This window comes from Microcaecilia unicolor, chromosome 3 (assembly GCF_901765095.1).
Source record: "Microcaecilia unicolor chromosome 3, aMicUni1.1, whole genome shotgun sequence".
Taxonomy (NCBI): domain Eukaryota; kingdom Metazoa; phylum Chordata; class Amphibia; order Gymnophiona; family Siphonopidae; genus Microcaecilia; species Microcaecilia unicolor.
The window spans coordinates 524,086,630-524,105,864 of NC_044033.1; the positions used below are offsets into that span (position 1 = coordinate 524,086,630).

At 45.4% G+C, this 19,235-nt stretch overlaps 1 protein-coding gene across 1 annotated transcript in view; it reads left to right on the top strand.

Annotated features, from left to right (window-relative positions):
- The window catches only part of MTRES1 (mitochondrial transcription rescue factor 1), a 29,645-nt gene extending 16,706 nt beyond the window's left edge, over window positions 1–12,939 (top strand). The window contains exons 2-4 of the mRNA XM_030199177.1: window positions 1,126–1,585; window positions 4,735–4,807; window positions 12,594–12,939. Of these exons, the coding sequence (XP_030055037.1) occupies window positions 1,134–1,585; window positions 4,735–4,807; window positions 12,594–12,773 (705 nt within the window). The 5' untranslated portion in view covers window positions 1,126–1,133 and the 3' untranslated portion in view covers window positions 12,774–12,939. The remainder of the gene's footprint in view (window positions 1–1,125; window positions 1,586–4,734; window positions 4,808–12,593) is intronic.
- The last annotated feature ends 6,296 nt before the right edge of the window (window positions 12,940–19,235 follow it).

Sequence of the window (19,235 nt, forward strand, 5' to 3'; positions counted from 1 at the left end):
GTGTCCCTTCGTGGGTGTAATTCTCTAAGTGCTGAGTCCTGCGGATGGAGCTTTGATATCGACATACTGAGGAGTTTCCGGCAGCACATGACCACATATAGGGAGGCAAAAGTTTGCTCTCTATCTCCACCTGCTGGTAGATGGACACAACCCACCAGTCTATGGATTGATCAGCTATGATTAATGGAAAGAAAATTATCAGGTATGATTATACATAATTTTACCTTCTCTATCAATACTCTGTAATCCATATTATTATGTAAGCCGCATTGAACCTGCTTTGAGTGGGAAAGCGCGGGGTACAAATCCTATATAATAAAAGGCACCTCCAACATTCTGAAGCTGACTGCATGGCTGAGGCATTCCTGCTCTCTGTATCCATCTCCTGAATTGACATCACGTACTTCCGGGTTCGTCACAAGCAGAAGTGACCAACCACACAAGGTTTCTCGGCTTCAGAATGTTGGAGGTGCATTCTATTAGGATTAGGATTGGTCAGTTCCTTGAAGCACAGCCAGAGCTCAGCGTCCTGCACAGTAACACTCAGACACCAGAGAGAGAGGGGGGGGGCCTGAAACCAGAGAGAGGGAGGGGGGGCCTGACCCAAGAGAGGGGTGGGGAGGTATCTCTGTCACACACACGCTCTCTCTCACAGGCAATGTCTTTCTCTCACTCTCACACACTCTGTCTCACACTGTATCACATTCACTCTCTACGTGTCACACAGTCACACACTCTCTTGGTCTCATACACTCAGTCTCAAAGATAGTCTGTGTCTCACACACACTCTCTCTCTCGCACACACTGTATCTGTGTGAAACACACTCTCACACACACTGTCTCACAAACGCACTTGCACACACTCTCATTCTCACAGACACACTTGCACCCAGACTCACTCTCTCTCTCTCTCTCACACACACACACACTCTCGCATACACTCTCTCAAACATACACACTCCGAGGAAAACCTTGCTAGCGCCCGTTTCATTTGTGTCAGAAACGGGCCTTTTTTACTAGTGTAATAATAAATAAACATTTTGTGTGCTTTTGGACCCCCTCTTTTTTGCTGTCTTGTAATAGGTCATTAACGTGCAGTCACTAAGCATCTATTTATTTCTGCAGGCTATGCTATGACTGGCTTCAGACTGCCCTTTGGTGCGTTTAGAAAATTGAATACCTGGTTGGCACTGTGGGAACCACGCCCATCACGTAAACTGTGTGCATCATGGAGCCGGTGCGTATTCTCCTCGCCTCGTTGCCGCCCCTCCAAGGTGACTAGCTACACAGCACGTTTCAGCAGTGCTTTATCTGCAAACGCTGGTGGGGTTCTGATACAGCACCCATGGGAGTTTGCCATTTGTCCTTCAAGACTTAAAAGCAACAAGACCTCCAAGAAGAACACCAGACGGATGTTGCAGGAGGAGGAGGAGGAGGAAGACGAAGAGGTAGAGGACAGCAGTGACATAGAAGATGAGGCCGAGGAGGACCCGAGCTTGCCGAAGGATTACAAAGACCTTAGCAAAGCAATTCAGTCTTTCCGGTACGATGTCGTCATGAAGGCTGGATTGGACATTTCAAGGCAGTAAGTGCTTTATGATGATAAACCTGTGCTTTTTAACACGTGCTTTCGGGCTTTCCTGTGACCCTTGATAAAAGGAAATCCTCTGTGCAGTCTGCTTGGGATCCTGAGCAGACCTAGTTTTTAGGATTTCCATACTGATTATTGATGAAATTTCTTTGCATACATTTATTCTAAGATTCAGGTTAATTTGCATAGCTTCTTGTATAGCCTAGAAGTTTTCAAGAACCATATTTGAACACCCACTACATCAGTTAAATGATCATTAAAAAGGAAGCTTTTCTCTGCTATGTCCATGATACATATTGCAATGTTGTGCAACGTGTCCAGTCACACATTTTAAATTACCTATACACCAGGGGCAGACAGGTGAGCAAGGAAGTCGCAGAATTCCTCAAATCAGGGGTTTGATTGGTCTGTGTTGGCTGTGATGATTGTGTCAGACTGATGGTCTATCTAGAGGACATCAGTTTCGTTGATAGGCCTGGATTTATAGAACGTTACAATAGTCTATGTGGGAGAGAATAAAGGTTCCGTGTGGAGTGCCAGAGAGTAGGAGGGTTTCCGTGCGGAGTGCCAGAGAGTAGGAGGGTTTCCGTGCGGAGTGCCAGAGAGTAGGAGGGTTTCCGTGCGGAGGGCCAGAGAGTAGGAGGGTTCCGTGCGGAGGGCCAGAGAGTAGGAGAGTTCCGTCCGGAGGGCCAGAGAGCAGGAGGGCTCCCTGCGGAGGGCCAGAGAGCAGGAGGGCTCCGTGCGGAGGGCCAGAGTGTAGGAGGGCCCCGTGCGGAGGGCCAGAGAGCAGGAGGGCTCCTTGCGGAGGGCCAGAGTGTAGGAGGGCCCCGTGCGGAGGGCCAGAGAGTAGGAGGGCCAGAGAGCTGGAGGGTTCTGTGCGGAGGGCCAGAGAGCTGGAGGGTTCTGTGCGGAGGGCCAGAGAGCAGGAGGGTTCCGTGCGGAGGGCCAGAGAGCAGGAGGGCTCCTTGTGGAGGGCCAGAGAGCAGGAGGGCTCCGTGCGGAGGGCCAGAGAGCAGGAGGGCTCCGTGCGGAGGGCCAGAGAGCAGGAGGGTTCTGTGCGGAGGGCCAGAGAGCAGGAGGGCTCCCTGCGGAGGGCCAGAGAGCAGGAGGGTTCCGTGCGGAGGGCCAGAGAGCAGAAGGGTTCCGTGTGGAGGGCCAGAGAGCAGGAGGGCTCCCTGCGGAGGGCCAGAGAGCAGGAGGGTTCCGTGCAGAGAGCCAGAGAGCAGGAGGGCTCCATGCGGAGGGCTAGAGAGCAGGAGGGTTCCGTGCGGAGGGCCAGAGAGCAGGAGGGCCCCGTGCGGAGGGCCAGAGTGTAGGAGGGCCCCGTGCGGAGGGCCAGAGAGTTGGAGGGGTCCGTGCGTAGGGCCAGAGAGCAGGAGGGCTCCTTGCGGAGGGCCAGAGTGTAGGAGGGCCCCGTGCGGAGGGCCAGAATGTAGGAGGGCCCCGTGCGGAGGGCCAGAGAGTAGGAGGGGTCCGTGCGGAGGGCCAGAGAGTAGGAGAGTTCCGTGCGGAGGGCCAGAGAGTAAGAGGGTTCCGTGCTACCGATCCCAGGGATAAGTAGTAGTTTCACAAAGAGGTTAAAAGCAATGGTTCAAAGACAAGCTAAACTCACTGTTAAAAGGGAAAAGCACTTTCTGTCTGTTTGGTGGTGGTGGTGGGGGGGTGTATATACATTCACTAGCCCCAAGGACTGCGTTGAGAACCATTGCCGAATAGGGGGAGGAAAGAGAGAGAGCAAGAAGACCATGGATTTGGGGGGGGCTCCCTGCCCACTCTGCCTTCTTCTCTCACATATCCCAGTCTCTTTTCTCTAACACAGGGGTTCTCAACCCAGTCCTTGGGACACACCCAGCCAGTCCGGTTTTTAGGATATCCACAATGAATATGCATGAGTTAGATTGGCATATAGTGGAGGCAGTTCATTCAAATTTATCTCAATCTTATTTATTCTGGACAGGCAACCGGGCAGTGCCCCAGGGCCCAGAAGTACTGCCCGGTTGCCTGCCGCCACCGCAAATTACAGCCCCTCCCCCAGCCTCAGTGGGCTCCCCCTCGTCCTACTTTTGAAGGGCCCAAAAAACAGCAAGGCAGATGATCCGCAAAATCCAATGTGGATTATTATTTTATAGCCTCTGATGCAGCCCTTTTGGTAGAAACATGGCCTGTGTCGGGCATTTCATTGGGTTTTAATCCTTTAATAAAGATTGATTTGCATCACTGACCTGCTTCGTTTCTCTCCCTATGTTGAAGGATCCCGGTGGTCTACTGGCCTCTGCGAGGGCAGGAAAGAATCCCACTCTTTCCTGCCCGCTGCTGCTAGTCTGCCTGGCAGTGCCAGCACGTTTTAAAAGTGGCTGGCAAGACTACTGCGGGAAGTCTCAGCAGTGCTGGGCACAGTAGTGATAGTGGGCAGGAAAGAGTGGGGTTCTTTCCTGCCACCGAAGAAGCCACTAGACCACCAGGGTTTTTTAAGTTAGGACCAGGGAGGTCTCACTTTGGCTCAGGGGTCTGTAGTGTGTGGGAGAGGGGTGGCAACTGCGGTGGAAGGGGCTGGGGGGGGGGGGGGGGGGGGTCCCAGTGACCTTTACTGCCCGGGGGGGGGGGGGGGGGGGGCCTGACAACTGTCTGCCCCTGATTGTGGATATCCTGAAAAACCTGACTGGCTGGGTGTGTCCCAAGGACTGGTTTGAGAAGCTTTGCTCTAACACTTGTGCTTTGTTATATGCATACCCCAGCAAGCTGATCTGCATCTTCAGCCTGGTGAGGTGGGCTCTGCTGGGCCACTTTGATGGTGAGATTCAGTTGGCAGCCTGGCAGGATAGGTTGAGGACGTCATTTTTCTTTAGATAGGAAAGTTATGCATGTAAATTACTGCACCAAAAGAAGGGAAGGTAAACCGCTCCTCCTTCAAAGCAGCACTTTGGAGATGTGGAAAGTTTTGATCTTGAACTTAATGTTTCCTTGTATCGTCAGTAATTGCTTTAGTATTTTTACCTGTGGCTTCTGATAACTTCTCTGCAGTTTGTGTTTTTCTGCTGCTGGTGTTTTCTCATGCGCTTGGAAATACTGAGCAAAAGAGAGCATTGCACACTTTTTGTGAGCTTGACTGATGAAGCAATTATGATTTGTTTTTTAATTTTAAGCAAAGTGGAGGAAGCGTTCTACAGCAACCAGCTGAGACTGAACGGGGAAAAGCTGTGGAAAAAAAGTCGAACGGTGAGTGCTTGTTAAGAGCGGTGAGGCAAACCCACGTCTCCACTGACTATGCAAACAAGTCTGTTTTATCGGTTCGATATTAAACCATTACAGAAGAAAAACCTTTTAACTCGGTGTTGATTTCCAGAGAAAGGACGTCAGTATGTAGTTCTAACCAAAATCTTTCACCTTCCCTTTTTTTTCCCCTGTGTTTGTTTTTCTTTTGCTTTAGTTCCTTGTTTCTTACCATGTGGACTGTATACTGTTTTGATGTGTTTGCACTGAGAAAGGCAGTGTATGAAGTACAGAGCAAGTACATATAGATGGTAAGCTCAGTGAAGCAGGGACTCTCTCTTACGTCTTTGTCTAGTAGAGCTATATAAATAAATAGTAGTGAAGTGCAGTGTGTGGGATGTGTACCAGCCACATCACTAGCCATGCTTTGCCGGTCCTGCCAGCTGGTCATAAACCATAGCCAAACCTGAGGATGCCAAGAAATCGCATCACAGATTATATTGAAAGTGACTTTATTTTCCATTCGTAGGCTATGGGATAGGATGGGGGTAAAAATATGAGCAAATCCCAGCCATCGCTCAACAGTGACCCCTATAAAGTTAGATTCAGGACACGAGTGCCACAGTTTGAAGGGTGGTGCTTCCCACTTCTGCAGCAAAATACAGCAAGGACTAAAGTTTGGGTTCTCAGATCTGGTTTTTAAATAAGTTTGACCAGGTACATCAGAAGCAGAAATCCTGCGAGGTAATCCGTGGGATTGTTAGATTACGATGGAGCAAAAGGGGCACTCGGGGTGGACAAGGCCATAGTGGAGAAACAGACTGAATTCTTTGCTTCTGTCTTTATGGAAGAAGTCGTAAGAGATCTGCTTGTACCGGAAATAGTTTTTAAGGGTGATGATGCAGAGGAACTGAAAGAAATCTCGGTGAACATGGAAGATGTACTGAGCCAAATTGACAAATTAAAAAGTAGAAAATCACCTGGACCAGATGGCATACATCCAAGAGTACTCAAAGAACTCAAGCATGAAATTGCTGATCTACTGTTAGTAATATATAACCTGTCGTTAAAATTGTCCATAGTACCTGAAGATTGGAGGGTGGCCAATGTGATGCCGATTTTTAAAAAGGGTTCTAGGGGTGATCCGTTGGTGCTGGGCAAAATAGTGGAAACTATTATAAAGAATAAAATTACAGAACATGTAGACAAACATGGTTTAATGGGACAGAGTCAGCATGGGTTCAGCCAAGGGAAGTCTTGCCTCACCAATTTGCTTCATTTCTTTGAAGGCGTGAATAAATGGGGATAAAGGTGAGCTGGTTGATGTAGTGTGTCTAGAATTTCAGAAAGCTTTTGATAAAATTCCTCATGAGAGACTCCTGAGAAAATTAAAGAGTCATGGGATAGGAGGCAAAGTTCTGAAGTGGATTAGGAATTGGTTACTGGACAGAAAACAGTGGGTAGGATTCAATAGTCATTTCTCTCAATGGAGGAGGGTGAACAGTGGAATGCCACTGGGACCGGTACTATTTAACTTATTTATAAGTGATATGGAAATCAGAATAAGTGAGATGATCAGATTTGCAGATGATATAAAATTATTCAAGGTTGTTAAAACACGTGCGGACTGTGAAATATTCCTGGAAGACCTTAGGAAATTGGAAGGCTGGGCATCCAAATGGCAGATTTATGTGGACAAATGCAAGGTGATGCACATTGAAAAGAATAATCCGAATTATAGTTACCTGATGCTAGGGTCCACCTTGGGGGTCAGCGCTCAAGAAAAAGATCTGGGTGTCGTTGTAAATAATATGTTGAAATCTTCTGCTCAGTGAGCGTCCGTGACCAAAAAAGCAAACAGGATGCTAGGAATTATTAGGAAAGGGATGGAGAATAAGACAGAAAATACTATGACTTTGTATCACTCCATGGTGCGTCCACACCTTGAGTATTGCATTCAGTTCTGGTCGCCGTATCTCAAAAAAGATATAGCGGAATTAGAAAAGGTTCAAAGAAGAGTGACCAAAATGCTAAAGGGGATGGAACTCCTCTCGTATGAGGAAAGGCTAAAGAGGTTAGGGCTCTTCAGCTTAGAAAAGAGATGAATGAGGGGCGATATGAGTGAGGTCTACAAAATCCCGAGTGGTGTAGAACGAGTAGAAATAAATCGATTTTCTTACTCATTCCAAAAGTACAAAGACTGGGGGACGCTCGAGGAAGTTATATGGAAATACTTTTAAAACCAGTAGGAGGAAATATTTTTTCACTTAACGAATAGTTAAGCTCTGGAACTCTTTGCCGGAGGATGTGGTAACAGCGGTTAGCATATCTGGGTTTAAAAAAAAGGTTTGGACAAATTCCTGGAGGAAAAGTCCATAATCTGCTATTGAGACAGACATGGGAAGCCACTGCTTGCCCTGGGATTTGTAGTATGGAGTGTTGCCACGATTTGGGTTTCTGCCATGTACTTATGACCTGGCTTGGCCACTGTTTGGAAAACAGGATACTGGGCTGGACGGAGCATTGTTCTGACCCAGTATGGCTACTCTTTTATGTTCTTAAGTTTAACAGTTTTTTATTGATGACAAATCCAGCAATAGAAGTATACAAAAAATCCAATCGTAGAACATATAGAGCACCAGAAAAGCATCTTACAAACCGTCATTACACTTTTTTTTTTACAGTTTTATCCCCTCACCCTACCCACAATTCCAATTTAAGGCATTTGTTAGTGATGACAACCCTAACACCAAAGAAAGAAGCGACCGCCAAATGGCTAAACAGGTACCACTGACAAAATAAATATGAAAAGTCCCAACTCCCCCACCTCCCCCCCCCCCCCCCCCCGGGAATCTCTCTCAATTAAGGAAGCAAGAGTTCTATTTCTTGTCACCTTTTTGTTTAAAGCTCATATCTTCAAATCTTCTTGCTTTATTCTTAAGATCTTACATGGTCTAACTTCTATTCACATCTCTAAATTGATTCATATTCTATCTAGATTGAGAACTAATCAAACAACGGACCAATTAGCGTTAGGTTTCCCTCCATTTAAAGAGGTTCATTTAAAGAAATTAATAGAGGGATCATTTTCATATCAAGCAGTCTTTTTTAGGAATAATTTACCTTTAGCTATAAAACATTCTTCTTTATAGATGCGCTACTGAAATCCTGACACTGACCTTCTCTGTCATATGCTTTTTTCCAGTGTATAACAGATAAGGTCAGTAGCGCATCGCACAAGGTATCTCTGTTAGCAGTTTATGTGCTGATATGCATCTGATTAACAAGGCGATCTTGCACCAAATACTACTACTACTACTACTACTTAACATTTCTAGAGCGCTACTAGGGTTACGCAGCGCTGTACAATTTAACAAAGAGAGACAGTCCCTGCTCAAAGAGCTTACAATCTAATAGACAAGTGAACAGTCGGTCCGATAGGGGCAGTCAAATTGGGGCAGTCTGGATTCACTGAACGGTAAGGGTTAGGTGCCGAACGCAGCATTGAAGAGGTGGGCTTTAAGCAAAGACTTGAAGACGGGCAGGGAGGGGGCTTGGCGTAAGGGTTCAGGAAGGTTGTTCCAAGCATAGGGTGAGGCGAGGCAGAATGAGCGGAGCCTGGAGTTGGCGGTGGTGGAGAAGGGTACTGAGAGGAGGGATTTATCCTGTGAACGGAGGTTACGGGCGGGAACGTAAGGGGAAATGAGGGTAGAGAGGTAGTGAGGGGCAGCAGACTGAGTGCATTTGTAGGTAAGAAGGAGAAGCTTGAATTGAATGCGGTATCCGATCGGAAGCCAGTGAAGTGACCTGAGGAGAGGGGTGATATGAGTATATCGGTTCTGGCGGAATATGAGACGTGCAGCAGAGTTCTGAACAGACTGAAGGGGGGATAGATGGCTAAGTGGGAGGCCGGTGAGGAGTAAGTTGCAGTAGTCCAGGCGAGAGGTAATGAGAGCGTGGACGAGAGTTCGGGTGGTGTGTTCAGAGAGGAAAGGGCGAATTTTGCTGATGTTAAAGAGGAAGAAGCGACAGGTCTTGGCTATCTAAATACTACTAGACCCCTGACGCAGGCCTTCACGGCCGAAACACGTCATGTGTCGGGTCGTTTCTGTAGATTTGAATAAAGACCCTGTTCAGGAAGACACTCAGTGTGAGAGGATTTTTATTGGATCCACTGGTTGTTCGTTTGTCTTGTATTCTCCTGTGGAGAGATCACCTTCTGTGGGTGGGTGTCTCCAAGCACTACCAGGATAGTGAAAATAAAAGAACCTTTCCCTCCCAGAACATCTACCTTTCCCTCCAAGAATCCACTCAACATATCCCACTATTTCTTCGGCAATTCTCCTAGAACATTCAATATTTAGCTTCTAACCCTCGGTGACGAAGACTGACTATATCCCTCCCAAACACTGGAATTCCCTTTGATGTTTGTGCAGGACTCTTACTCCTTGGAGCTCCATTAACCAGAGGGTTTGGAACCTATTTCTTTACTCCCAAAAGGAGAGCGGGGTCTCCTGTGTCCACTGCTGGAAAATGTATTTCAGTGCCCCCACTCTAGCGTTTTGCACCAGCTCTTCTTGTCCCTTTCCTATGACTGTCAGGTTCCGCTCCTAGCCCAACACCAAACCCCAGGGCTGATAACCAAGAGGTTGTCCTAAAATAGTATAAAAAAAAAAAAATCTAACAATACATCCATCAATAAAAACGGATCTGGGGACACCCCGACAGCACACACCCCAAATCCCCATGGGACTGAGCACATATTGAACCATAAGGGGTATATGCGTAGCCTGCCCTATATGGCTTAGCTGGAGACAAGTTTGACTGTGGGCAAGTCACTTTAACCCTCCATTGACCCAGCTACAAAATAAGTACCTGTATATAATATGTAAATCGCTTTGATTGTAACCACAGAAAGGTGGTATATCAAATTCCATCCCCCTTTCCCTTGACTACATAAGTATTGCCAAACTGGGACAGACCGAAGGTCCTTCAAGCCCAGCATCTTGTTTTCAACAGTGGCCAATCCAGGTCACAAGTACCTGGCAGAAACCCAAAGAGTAGCAACATTCCATGTAGGACCCCAAAGAATAGAAAGATTCTAGAATCCTAAAGAGTAACAAGATTCCATGTAGAACTCCAAAGAATAGCAAGATTCTAGAATCCTAAAGAGTATCAACATTCCATGTAGAATCCTAAAGAGTAACAAGATTCCATGTAGAGCTCCAAAGAGTAGCAACATTCTATTCAGAATCCTAAGTACATAAGTGTTGCCATACTGGGACAGACCGAAGGTCCATCAAGCCCAGCATCCTGTTTTCAACAGTGGCCAATCCAGGTCACAAGTACCTGGCAAAATCCCAATATCAATACTCCCTATATTCTGAACTGTACATAATTTGTGGTGTCTTCCTACTTATACTAAGAAAGACCTGGCTGTCCTTTTAAAAGGCAAATTTATTTATGTCATTTATACCCCGCTCTTTCCTGCTCGGTAGCAGGCTCAATGCGGCTTACAGGATATGGTACAAAGTATCATAGAGACATCATAAAGTAAGGTACAGGTAAACAGAGTATGGTACGAAGTGTAGCAGAGATGATCCAGTTGTAAGGAGTAGTACAATTGGGAGAGAAGTGGGGGAGAAGATTGGAGTATGGGTAGTGTGGTTAAGTTTGAGAATTAGTTGGGTTATTTGGGTAAGCTTGTCTGAAGAGGTACGTTTTCAGCAGCTTTCGGAAGGGTAGGTGTTCATTGATTGTTCTAATGTGTCGAGGTATTGCGTTCCAGAGTTGGCTGCCTATAACGGAGAAGTTGGATGCATAGTAGGTTTTGTATTTGAGGTTTTTGTAAGTGGGGAGATGGAGATTAAGGTAAGTACAAGAAGATTTGGACCCGTTCCTGGCTGGAAGATCGATCAAGTTGTTCATGTAGCTTGGAGATTCGCCATGGAGGATCTTGTGGATCATTGTGTGGGCTTTGAAGTTTATGCGTTCCTTGATAGGGAGCCAGTGAAGTTTTGCACGAACATTAAACCAGTGGTGTAGCAATGGGTGGGCACAGGCCCACCCATTCTTGGCTTAGCCCACCCAGAGCCAAGTGCCACACTGCTCTATTCCCCCATCTTCTCTGCGGTGTCCTGGCATCTGCGCTCCTGTCTCTGAACCCCTTCCATCCTCGGCGCCTGCATCGATTCATTCTTGCACCAGCTGTGGGAACAGCTTTGGAAGTCCCTCTTCCGATGCTCTAACTCTTCCACTATTACGCAGTCTGTGTATTTCTTTATGCATAGATCTCTTTCGACACCACATAAGTTACATGTTATTTCTCCCTCTAATCCTAGTGTATGCTGGTCTTGCCACTCTCCAGTGGGTAATATAAAGCACCTTATTTTTGACTGTTTGTGCCTTCGTAAATACTGGCTAGAAATATGGTCACAGCCTGTAGATATCTTTCACTTTCGTGGCTCAATCACTTATAAATTTGTGATTCTTAGGGATCAGTGCTATAGAAGTTTGCTGACTCCTAGTGAAGGGTCTCTTGTTTGCACCATGGTATCTTTAGCATTGAAGGTCATTTTCTCGCATTGGAAATCCTTGCACCAAGTCACCTACCAGGAATGGTGGAACTTAGCGCTCCAAATCTACAAATATGAATCACACCTTGCAAAGACATCTTCTCGCTTTGCTGCATATCGGGAGAAATGGCTACCACTTGTATCATATTTCGGCATTCTACAGCGATGAGCACTCAATTAGATGTATTTTACGGCCTATGCATGTTTTATACTTTGATCTGTACCCTCCAGCCCCCCCTTCCCTCCTTTTTCTCTTTTCTGCCTCTCTCTTTTCTTAACTTAATTTTAACCCTAGATATGGATAGTTATAAGTATTGCCATACTGGGAAAGACCAAAGGTCCATCGAGCCCAGCATCCTGGTTACTTCTTACATGTGAGCTCCGGTATTGCCTTACTTTGTAAAATGTTACTTCTTGTTATGTTGTGAGCTCTTGATTGTATTTGTCTTGAAAATCAATAAAAGAAATGAAACTTAGAAAAACAAAAAAAAAAACCCCAAACTAACCTGTTCAAAAAGGCATACCCTACTGACCCAACTTAAATGCCTGTACCCTGCAATACAACGAAACCAAAGCTCGTAATGGACATATAATAACTCTTCCTTTCTACGATTCTCTTCCTCTCTATGATTCCCTAGTGTGTCTGTACACACGAACCTTATTCTACCACAACATTACTGTATTTGTTCATACAGGAATTGGCGAACGCCTTTACGGTACTATGTAAGCCACATTGAGCCTGCAAATAGGTGGGAGACAGAGCCGTAGCGAGGGGAGCTGACACCCGAGGCGGGTCGCCGCTGCGCCCCCCCCCCCCCCGGAGCGCATACCTGCGGCGAGGGACGGGCGGGAGGGCCGATCTGCCCTGACTGCACGTTGCTGGGGTGTGTCGGCTCCGTTCTGGTTCACTGCTCTCTCTGTCTCGAAACAGGAAGTAACCTGTTCCGGGGCAGAGAGGGCAGTGCACCAGCACGGAGCCGACACCTCCCAGCGGCGTGCACCCGGGGAGGACCGCCCCCCCTTCCTACGCCACTGGTGGGAGAATGTGGGATACAAATGTAATAAATAAAAAAAATAAGAGGGCTTTGGTTTGAGTGTCGTAGGCAGGAACAAAGGGGTAGTTTAGATGAGTTAAACAGCCCTCAGCTGCTGAGATTACTCCCATCACAAATGTTAAGTGTTTTTGCTAAGTTCTTTTGTGTGTGTTTTTTTTGCAGGTGAAAGTTGGGGACACTCTGGATCTTATAGTCGGGCAGGATAAGGAAATGGAGACGGCCACAGTTATGAGAGTCCTGTTGAAAAAAGTTTCGGAGGAGAAGACCGAGACAGACAAGTACAAAGTAGTGCTGAGGCGTTGGAAGAACTTAAAAGTCCCTGAGGTGAAGGTGCTGAAATAACAGGGAAATGTACGAAAGACTGTGAACATCCTCCCGGTGAAAGAAAAGTCGTTTGCGATGGAAGGACCCCTGACACTTGTTACTTTTTTCTTTTGTAGCTGTTAAATTGTTTTAAGTGTGGGCAGCGACAGGTGGACGCTGTTGCCCTCGCTGCCAGTTGTGAGACCCCCCTCCCCCCCCCCCCCCGTGCTGCATGCGACTTTCGAATACACCGGGATGGGGCCTAGCTCGTTACTACACAGTATTGTGTGGAGTCGGTGCTGCTCCTGTGTGGAAGAGGGGGGGGTGCAGTTCAGTGAGAGTGTCGCTGTCTCTCTGGCTTCTTTAAACTGAAAGTGGGTGACACAAGCCTGATACGGAAACAATGATGGTATAATAATAATCATTTTTTTAAAAATAAAAGTGTGGGAATTTCCAAAGAGGAGCCAGGTATGTCTGGTTTGGGGGACTTCGGTGAGAGGTTGAGACTCAAGTGAGACTGTCCTCTGCTTCTATTCCCTGAATGGGGCTGACAGCGAGAGGTCGGAGAGCGCAGAGCTGTTCTCCTTTCACCGCTTACCATGTGAATTTGACATCCGTGTATCGAATGTAAGCTGAGTGGGGCAGGGGATACTGATCTATAAAGATCCCAAACCTACAACAGGTTTTTCATTAACTCATTATTTCCCTGCCATGCTGTTGGAAAGAGCTATTCACAGCGTGAATTTATTTACCTAAAACAGATCCAAATTCAGAAGCAGTGATTTTGCTAAGAATCAGTCAGTCGCCCAAATGGAATATCCAGAGCTTTTGGGACTGCACAAGTCCCTTCTAAGCAGTGCCACATTTCTAGAAGGGACCGATGTGATCTTGAAAGTTTGCATATGTCGTAATATCTGGATACCTTCCATTAGACCGGGGTTCTCAACCTGGTCCTTGGCACATACCAAGCCAGTCTGGTATTCAAGATACCCATTACTTATCAGCAAAAGATACATTCCTTAGCGTCTCCAAAGGATAAGTCTATACTTGTGGGTTGTGCCCATCTGCCAGCAGGTGGAGATAGAGAGCTCATTAGAACTTTTCCACATAAGGCTACTATATACTGGGTTCCATTCAGTGTCTCAAGTTCGTGTGGTGAGCTCCTGTTTCCTTTCTGAGGTTTCAGTTGAGATTCTGAAGCAAAAGCTTTCTCTTTGGGTGTAAACCTGGTGGTGAGAGATCCCTTCCCCCCACCAATTCTACCCTCTTTGGCTTCTCTTGCTTTTTTAAACGTCTGAGCCTGCGGTTTCTCTTGTTGGAAACTTTATTTGGGGAATATTCTCTGCCAAGGAATTTTACTGCAGTGCTTTGTGCCTCGGAACCAGAAATCACCTGTTTCTTCACTGTGGTGAGTTATTCAGATTTTACTTATGGCTGCAGAGTTGGTTAAATGCTGTTCTAAGTGTGGGGAAAAAAGGAGGAAAGGTGTCTCACGTGAACAGCAAAACATTACTACTACTACTACTTATCATTTCTATAGCGCTACTGGACGTACGCAGCGCTGTACACTTGAACATGAAGAGACAGTCCCTGCTCGACAGAGCTTACAATCTAATTAGGACAGACAAACAGGACAAACAAGAGATAAGGGAATATTAAAGTGAGGATGATAAAATAAGGGTTCTGAACAAGTGAATAAGGGTTAAGAGTTAAAAGCAGCATCAAAAAGGTGGGCTTTTAGCTTAGATTTGAAGACGGTCAGAGATGGAGCTTGACGTACCGGCTCAGGAAGTCTATTCCAGGCATATGGTGCTGTAAGATAAAAGGAACGGAGTCTGGAGTTAGCAGTGGAGGAGAAGGGTGCAGATAAGAGTGAGGCGGACTCAAAAAGGACATCAAAGTCTTTATTGTAAAAGGCATAAAACCAACCCGACACGGCCATGTTTCGGCACAAAAGACCTGTCTCGGGGGTCAAACTAATCTGCAGACAGTGGCAAAAGGAGACTCCAGCTGGCCCATGACTTCCAGAGTTCATTTAAGTTAAGAGGTAAGAACAGTGCCCACTGGCTCCTGCTTCATGCTTCACAAGCAGTTCATTACATGGCTGGGGCAGCTAGCACTACGCTACAATGCTAAAGGTTAGCTGTGTTGGTTTTCCACAGCAGCTGTGCTCTCTGGTATTGCAAACTGACACTGGCCAAAACTATTGCATACCAGCTCCAGCCACCTATCTAAGCGGTGCCACTAGCTATATGCTGTAGTGTCTCTAAATGCTTCCATTGCACTTTTGCACCTTTTAATTGTATTGGACAGCTAGCGATATTACAGAAGTACTTCAATGTAGATGAATAACCTAACTGCACAAAACACAGCCGCTAGACTCATATTTGGCAAAACGAAATATGAAAACGCCAGACCCTTAAGAGAAAAACTACATTGGCTTCCACTAAGAGAACGCATTGCGTTCAAGGTCTGCACTCTGGTTCTTAAGATCATACACGGTGAAGCTCCAGGGTATATGTCAGACCTCATAGACCTACCAACCAGGAACTCTACTAGATTATCACGTACGTTCCTGAATCTCCACTATCCCAGCTGCAAAGGACTAAAATATAAATTAACTTATGCATCCAGTTTCTCCTATATAAGCACGCAAATATGGAATGAATTACCAAAAATCCATAAAAACAACCCATGACGTAATTAATTTCCGTAAATTATTGAAAACCAACCTATTCAAAAAAGTATACCAAAATAATCCATCCTAAATGCCAGTTAATAAAATTTACACCGGATCTACACAAAACATAACTCTTTATTTCCTGATTGTCCATACTAATTAATCACGATTTTGAAGTTTTAATATTCCTGATTGTTCAAGCTAATTTATCACGAATGAAGTTTAATCCAATAGCTTTTATTTCTTATTATGAAAATGAACTTTCTTTACCTGAATACCTAACCCACTCTGAGGCATATTTTCAAAGCACTTAGCCTTCCAAAGTTCAATAGGTTTCTATTGAACTTTGGAAGGCTAAGTGCTTTGAAAATATGCCTCTCTGTCTCCTCCACCTTAACTATGTATTTCTATTTTTCCGGAATTGGTGATCACCTTTTACGGAACAATATAAGCCACATTGAGCCTGCAAATAGGTGCGAAAATGTGGGATACAAATGCTATAAAGAAATAATGTTTAAAGCAGCCAGCTGAGAGCAAGCACCGAGATCCAGAAGTTGCTGGTTCAAGTCCTACTGTAGCGTACCACCAATAGTGCACAGTGGTACAAACCAGCCATGTTCTGCTGTATGCTCTGGCTCTCAGCCACACTAGTTAGCTCCACTGCACAAGCACACCAGCTAGTTCTTGACACGGTCAGCTAGAAGATGGCTCTGGCTTAGGCATTGAGCAGCTGATGTGGCTTCTAAGTCACATTTAGCAAGCTACCTTTTAGAGGTAAACTTGTGTTTGGAGAAGATCCAGAGAAGTTGGTTAAAGACCTACAGGACTCCCTCGGAGATTGCCAGAGGACAAGTCTAAAGATGTTTTTAAAAATCCTCTCAGTATCATCTTAGGTTTCATGAGGCCAAGTGCCACAGACCAGTCAAATCTAACTTTCATTATTCCCACTTCCAACAAAGACAGGTCTTTTGTGCTGACAGAAAGAACTCTGCTTCAAACTCCAGGTCTACCAGTGCCTCTCTTGCCTCTCAAAGATGGGGTCTCTGTCCACTCCTCAGGTTTCATCATAGCAGGACGCCTTTCCAGGTTCCATGAGGAGTGGACCAAAATTACCTCAGACCAATGTGTCTTGGAAAGAGTAAAGCAGAGTTACAAACTGGAGTTCTCCCATTCTATTGCAGATTTTTTTTTCTTGGAATATCCATGCAAAGCTCCAGCCAAATGTCAAGCTCTTAAAGCCAACTTGCAAATGCTTCTTCATTTAGGCACAGTAGAGACTGTTCCCAGATGCAATTGGGATGCGGGAAGTTATTCCATTTACTTTGTAGTTGCAAAGAAGGGGGATTCCTTCCACCTGGGTTTGGATTTCAAAAGAGTCAACAGAGTGTTAAAAGTTCAACATTTCACAATTAACCTCCCAAAATCTCAAGGAAGCGTACTTTTATATTCCCGTTTGACTTCCCCACAGAAGATTTCTATGATTTGCAATCCTTGGAGAATGTTCCGAGTTATGACCATGCCATTCAGCCTTTCCACGTCCCCAAGGATATTTTTCCAAGGTCTTGGTAGTAATGGCAGCCTTTCTTTCATACCTCAACGATTGGCTGATTTGTGCCTATTTTTGATTTAATCATTTGATATACCGCTTTACACCATAGGCACCAAGGCAAGTTTCATCCAAGGGAGCTGCTCTTCAGTCCTTAAGATTGGTAATCAATTTCACCATAAGTCAGTTGTTTCCAGCACAAATCTTGGAGTATCTGGGAGTGATATTTGACCCAGGCTTAGGGAAGACATTTCTTCCTGTTGCTCATCAGCAAAAGATTCATACCCAAGTCAGGATGTACTTTCCCTTTCATGCCCCAGGGTCTGAGACTGTGTTCAAATTCTGGGCACAATGGCCTCTACCTTGGACATTCTTGCATGGGCCAGATTCCACTTCAGTGGTCCCTTCTCAACTGTTCATCTCCATCTCCATTTGGAGCATCCAAGCCAAACTGAGCCTCATCTTGTGAATTCAATGTAGTCTTCCTCTGACAATTCAGAATTGGTTTTTAGTCACAACAGATGCCAGCTTATTGGGCTGTGGAGCTGTTTGTCTGCTTTGGTCAGTCCTAGGCCAGTGGTCTCCAATCGAAGCCTCTTGGTCTGTCAACCTTCTAGAGCTCAGAGCCGTTCAAATAGCCTTGTTTTTTTGCTCATCATCTTTAAGAGAGGCCAGTAAATATTATCTCAAACAACATGACAGTGGTTTGTGTCATCAGGCAATGGGGAGCCAAGAGTGTTCATTTAGCCACAGAAGCAAGAGATTCTTTTCTGGTGGGCCGAGGTTCACATTCCTCTAATTTTGTCAGCTCCTATTGAAGAAACTCTGAATACTCAAGTGGATTTTCTCAGTAAACTTTCTCTGGTCATGGGGAGTGTCAGTTGTTGACAAAAGCATTCCATCTGATTATGTCATATTGGGGCATCTTGAGGATAGATCTAATGTGGGAATGCTTAAGTCCGCAGATTCTTCAGCCGTTGGAAGTACCCCAATATGGAGGGTCTGGATGCTGCAAACAACAGACCACATATATATTTTTCCTCCATGGCCAATGTTAAGCAGAAAACTTCTTTGCATTGCTTGTCATACAGGGGAAATGATCCTTGTAGCTCTGGATTAGCCAAGATGTCTTTGGTACACAGATCTGATGCGGTTGAAGATAGATACCCCACTGTCTCTGTCCAATTACAGAGGCCTTCTGATTCAGGGTCCAATTCCAATGGATGATCCTTACCCGTTTGGTCTTATGGCATGGCTTTTGAAAGGTCATGCCTAAGGAAGAAAGGTTACTTGGAAGAAGTCACTTCTACTCTTCTGCATGCCTGAAAAAAGAATCTAATTCTACCACATTCTTGAATATGGAGAACCTTTGAATCTTGATGTTCAGAAAGAAACCTTATCTCATCTAAAGTGTCACTGCCACACATTCTATTCTTAAGGTCTTTCCCTCAGTTCCCTCAAAGTTCAGGTAGTGGTTCTGGCTTGTTTTTGTGGTTGTATCCCACATTTTTCTTTGGCAACGCATTCAGATGTGTGTTGTTTGAAGGGTGTCGATCACCTTAGGCCTCTGTGTAGAAAGGTCTGTCCTGAATGGAACATTAATCTCGTTCTTAAGGCCCTTTAAAAAAATCCTTTTTGAACCCCTATGCAAAAACCTTTAAGCGTAGCTTTGCATAGGGTTCAAAAGTAAGATCCTTACCTTACTTTGAAAACAGTTTTATTAAGTAGCCATGTCTTCAGCCAGAAGGGTCTGAGAGCTTCAAGCCTTATCTTGTAGAGCCCCCTTCTGTGTTTTACTGAAGCTGGGGTGTCTAGCAATACAGTCTGTTCGTTTATTTTATTTTGTTACCTAAGGTGATTTCTGCTTTTCTGAAGAGGATCATGGATAAGAATTTTCCTCCTTACTTCTCCTTGATGGTTGAAGAGTTCTTTTATGCTGTTTAGAGGTCACTAATCATTTTGGGCACACAGTTCATCTTTTCATTCTTCTCTTGGGACCCAAAAAAGGTTTGTGCGCTTCTAAAGCTACTAAGGCTCGTTGGTTAAAGGATACTATCTCTTCAGCCTGTTTGTTAGCAGGGAAAAGAATTCCCTTCCATCTTAAATCTCATTCTCATTCTACTAGGGCGCTATCTGCTTCCTTTGTGGAAGCCCATACTGGTTCTGTAGATGAAATTTGTAGGACCACCACATAGTCCACATTTTATAAGCATTATCTTTTAGATGTGGCAGGTAGAACAGAAGCTCCATTTTGGAGCTTGTGTTCTTGCGGCAG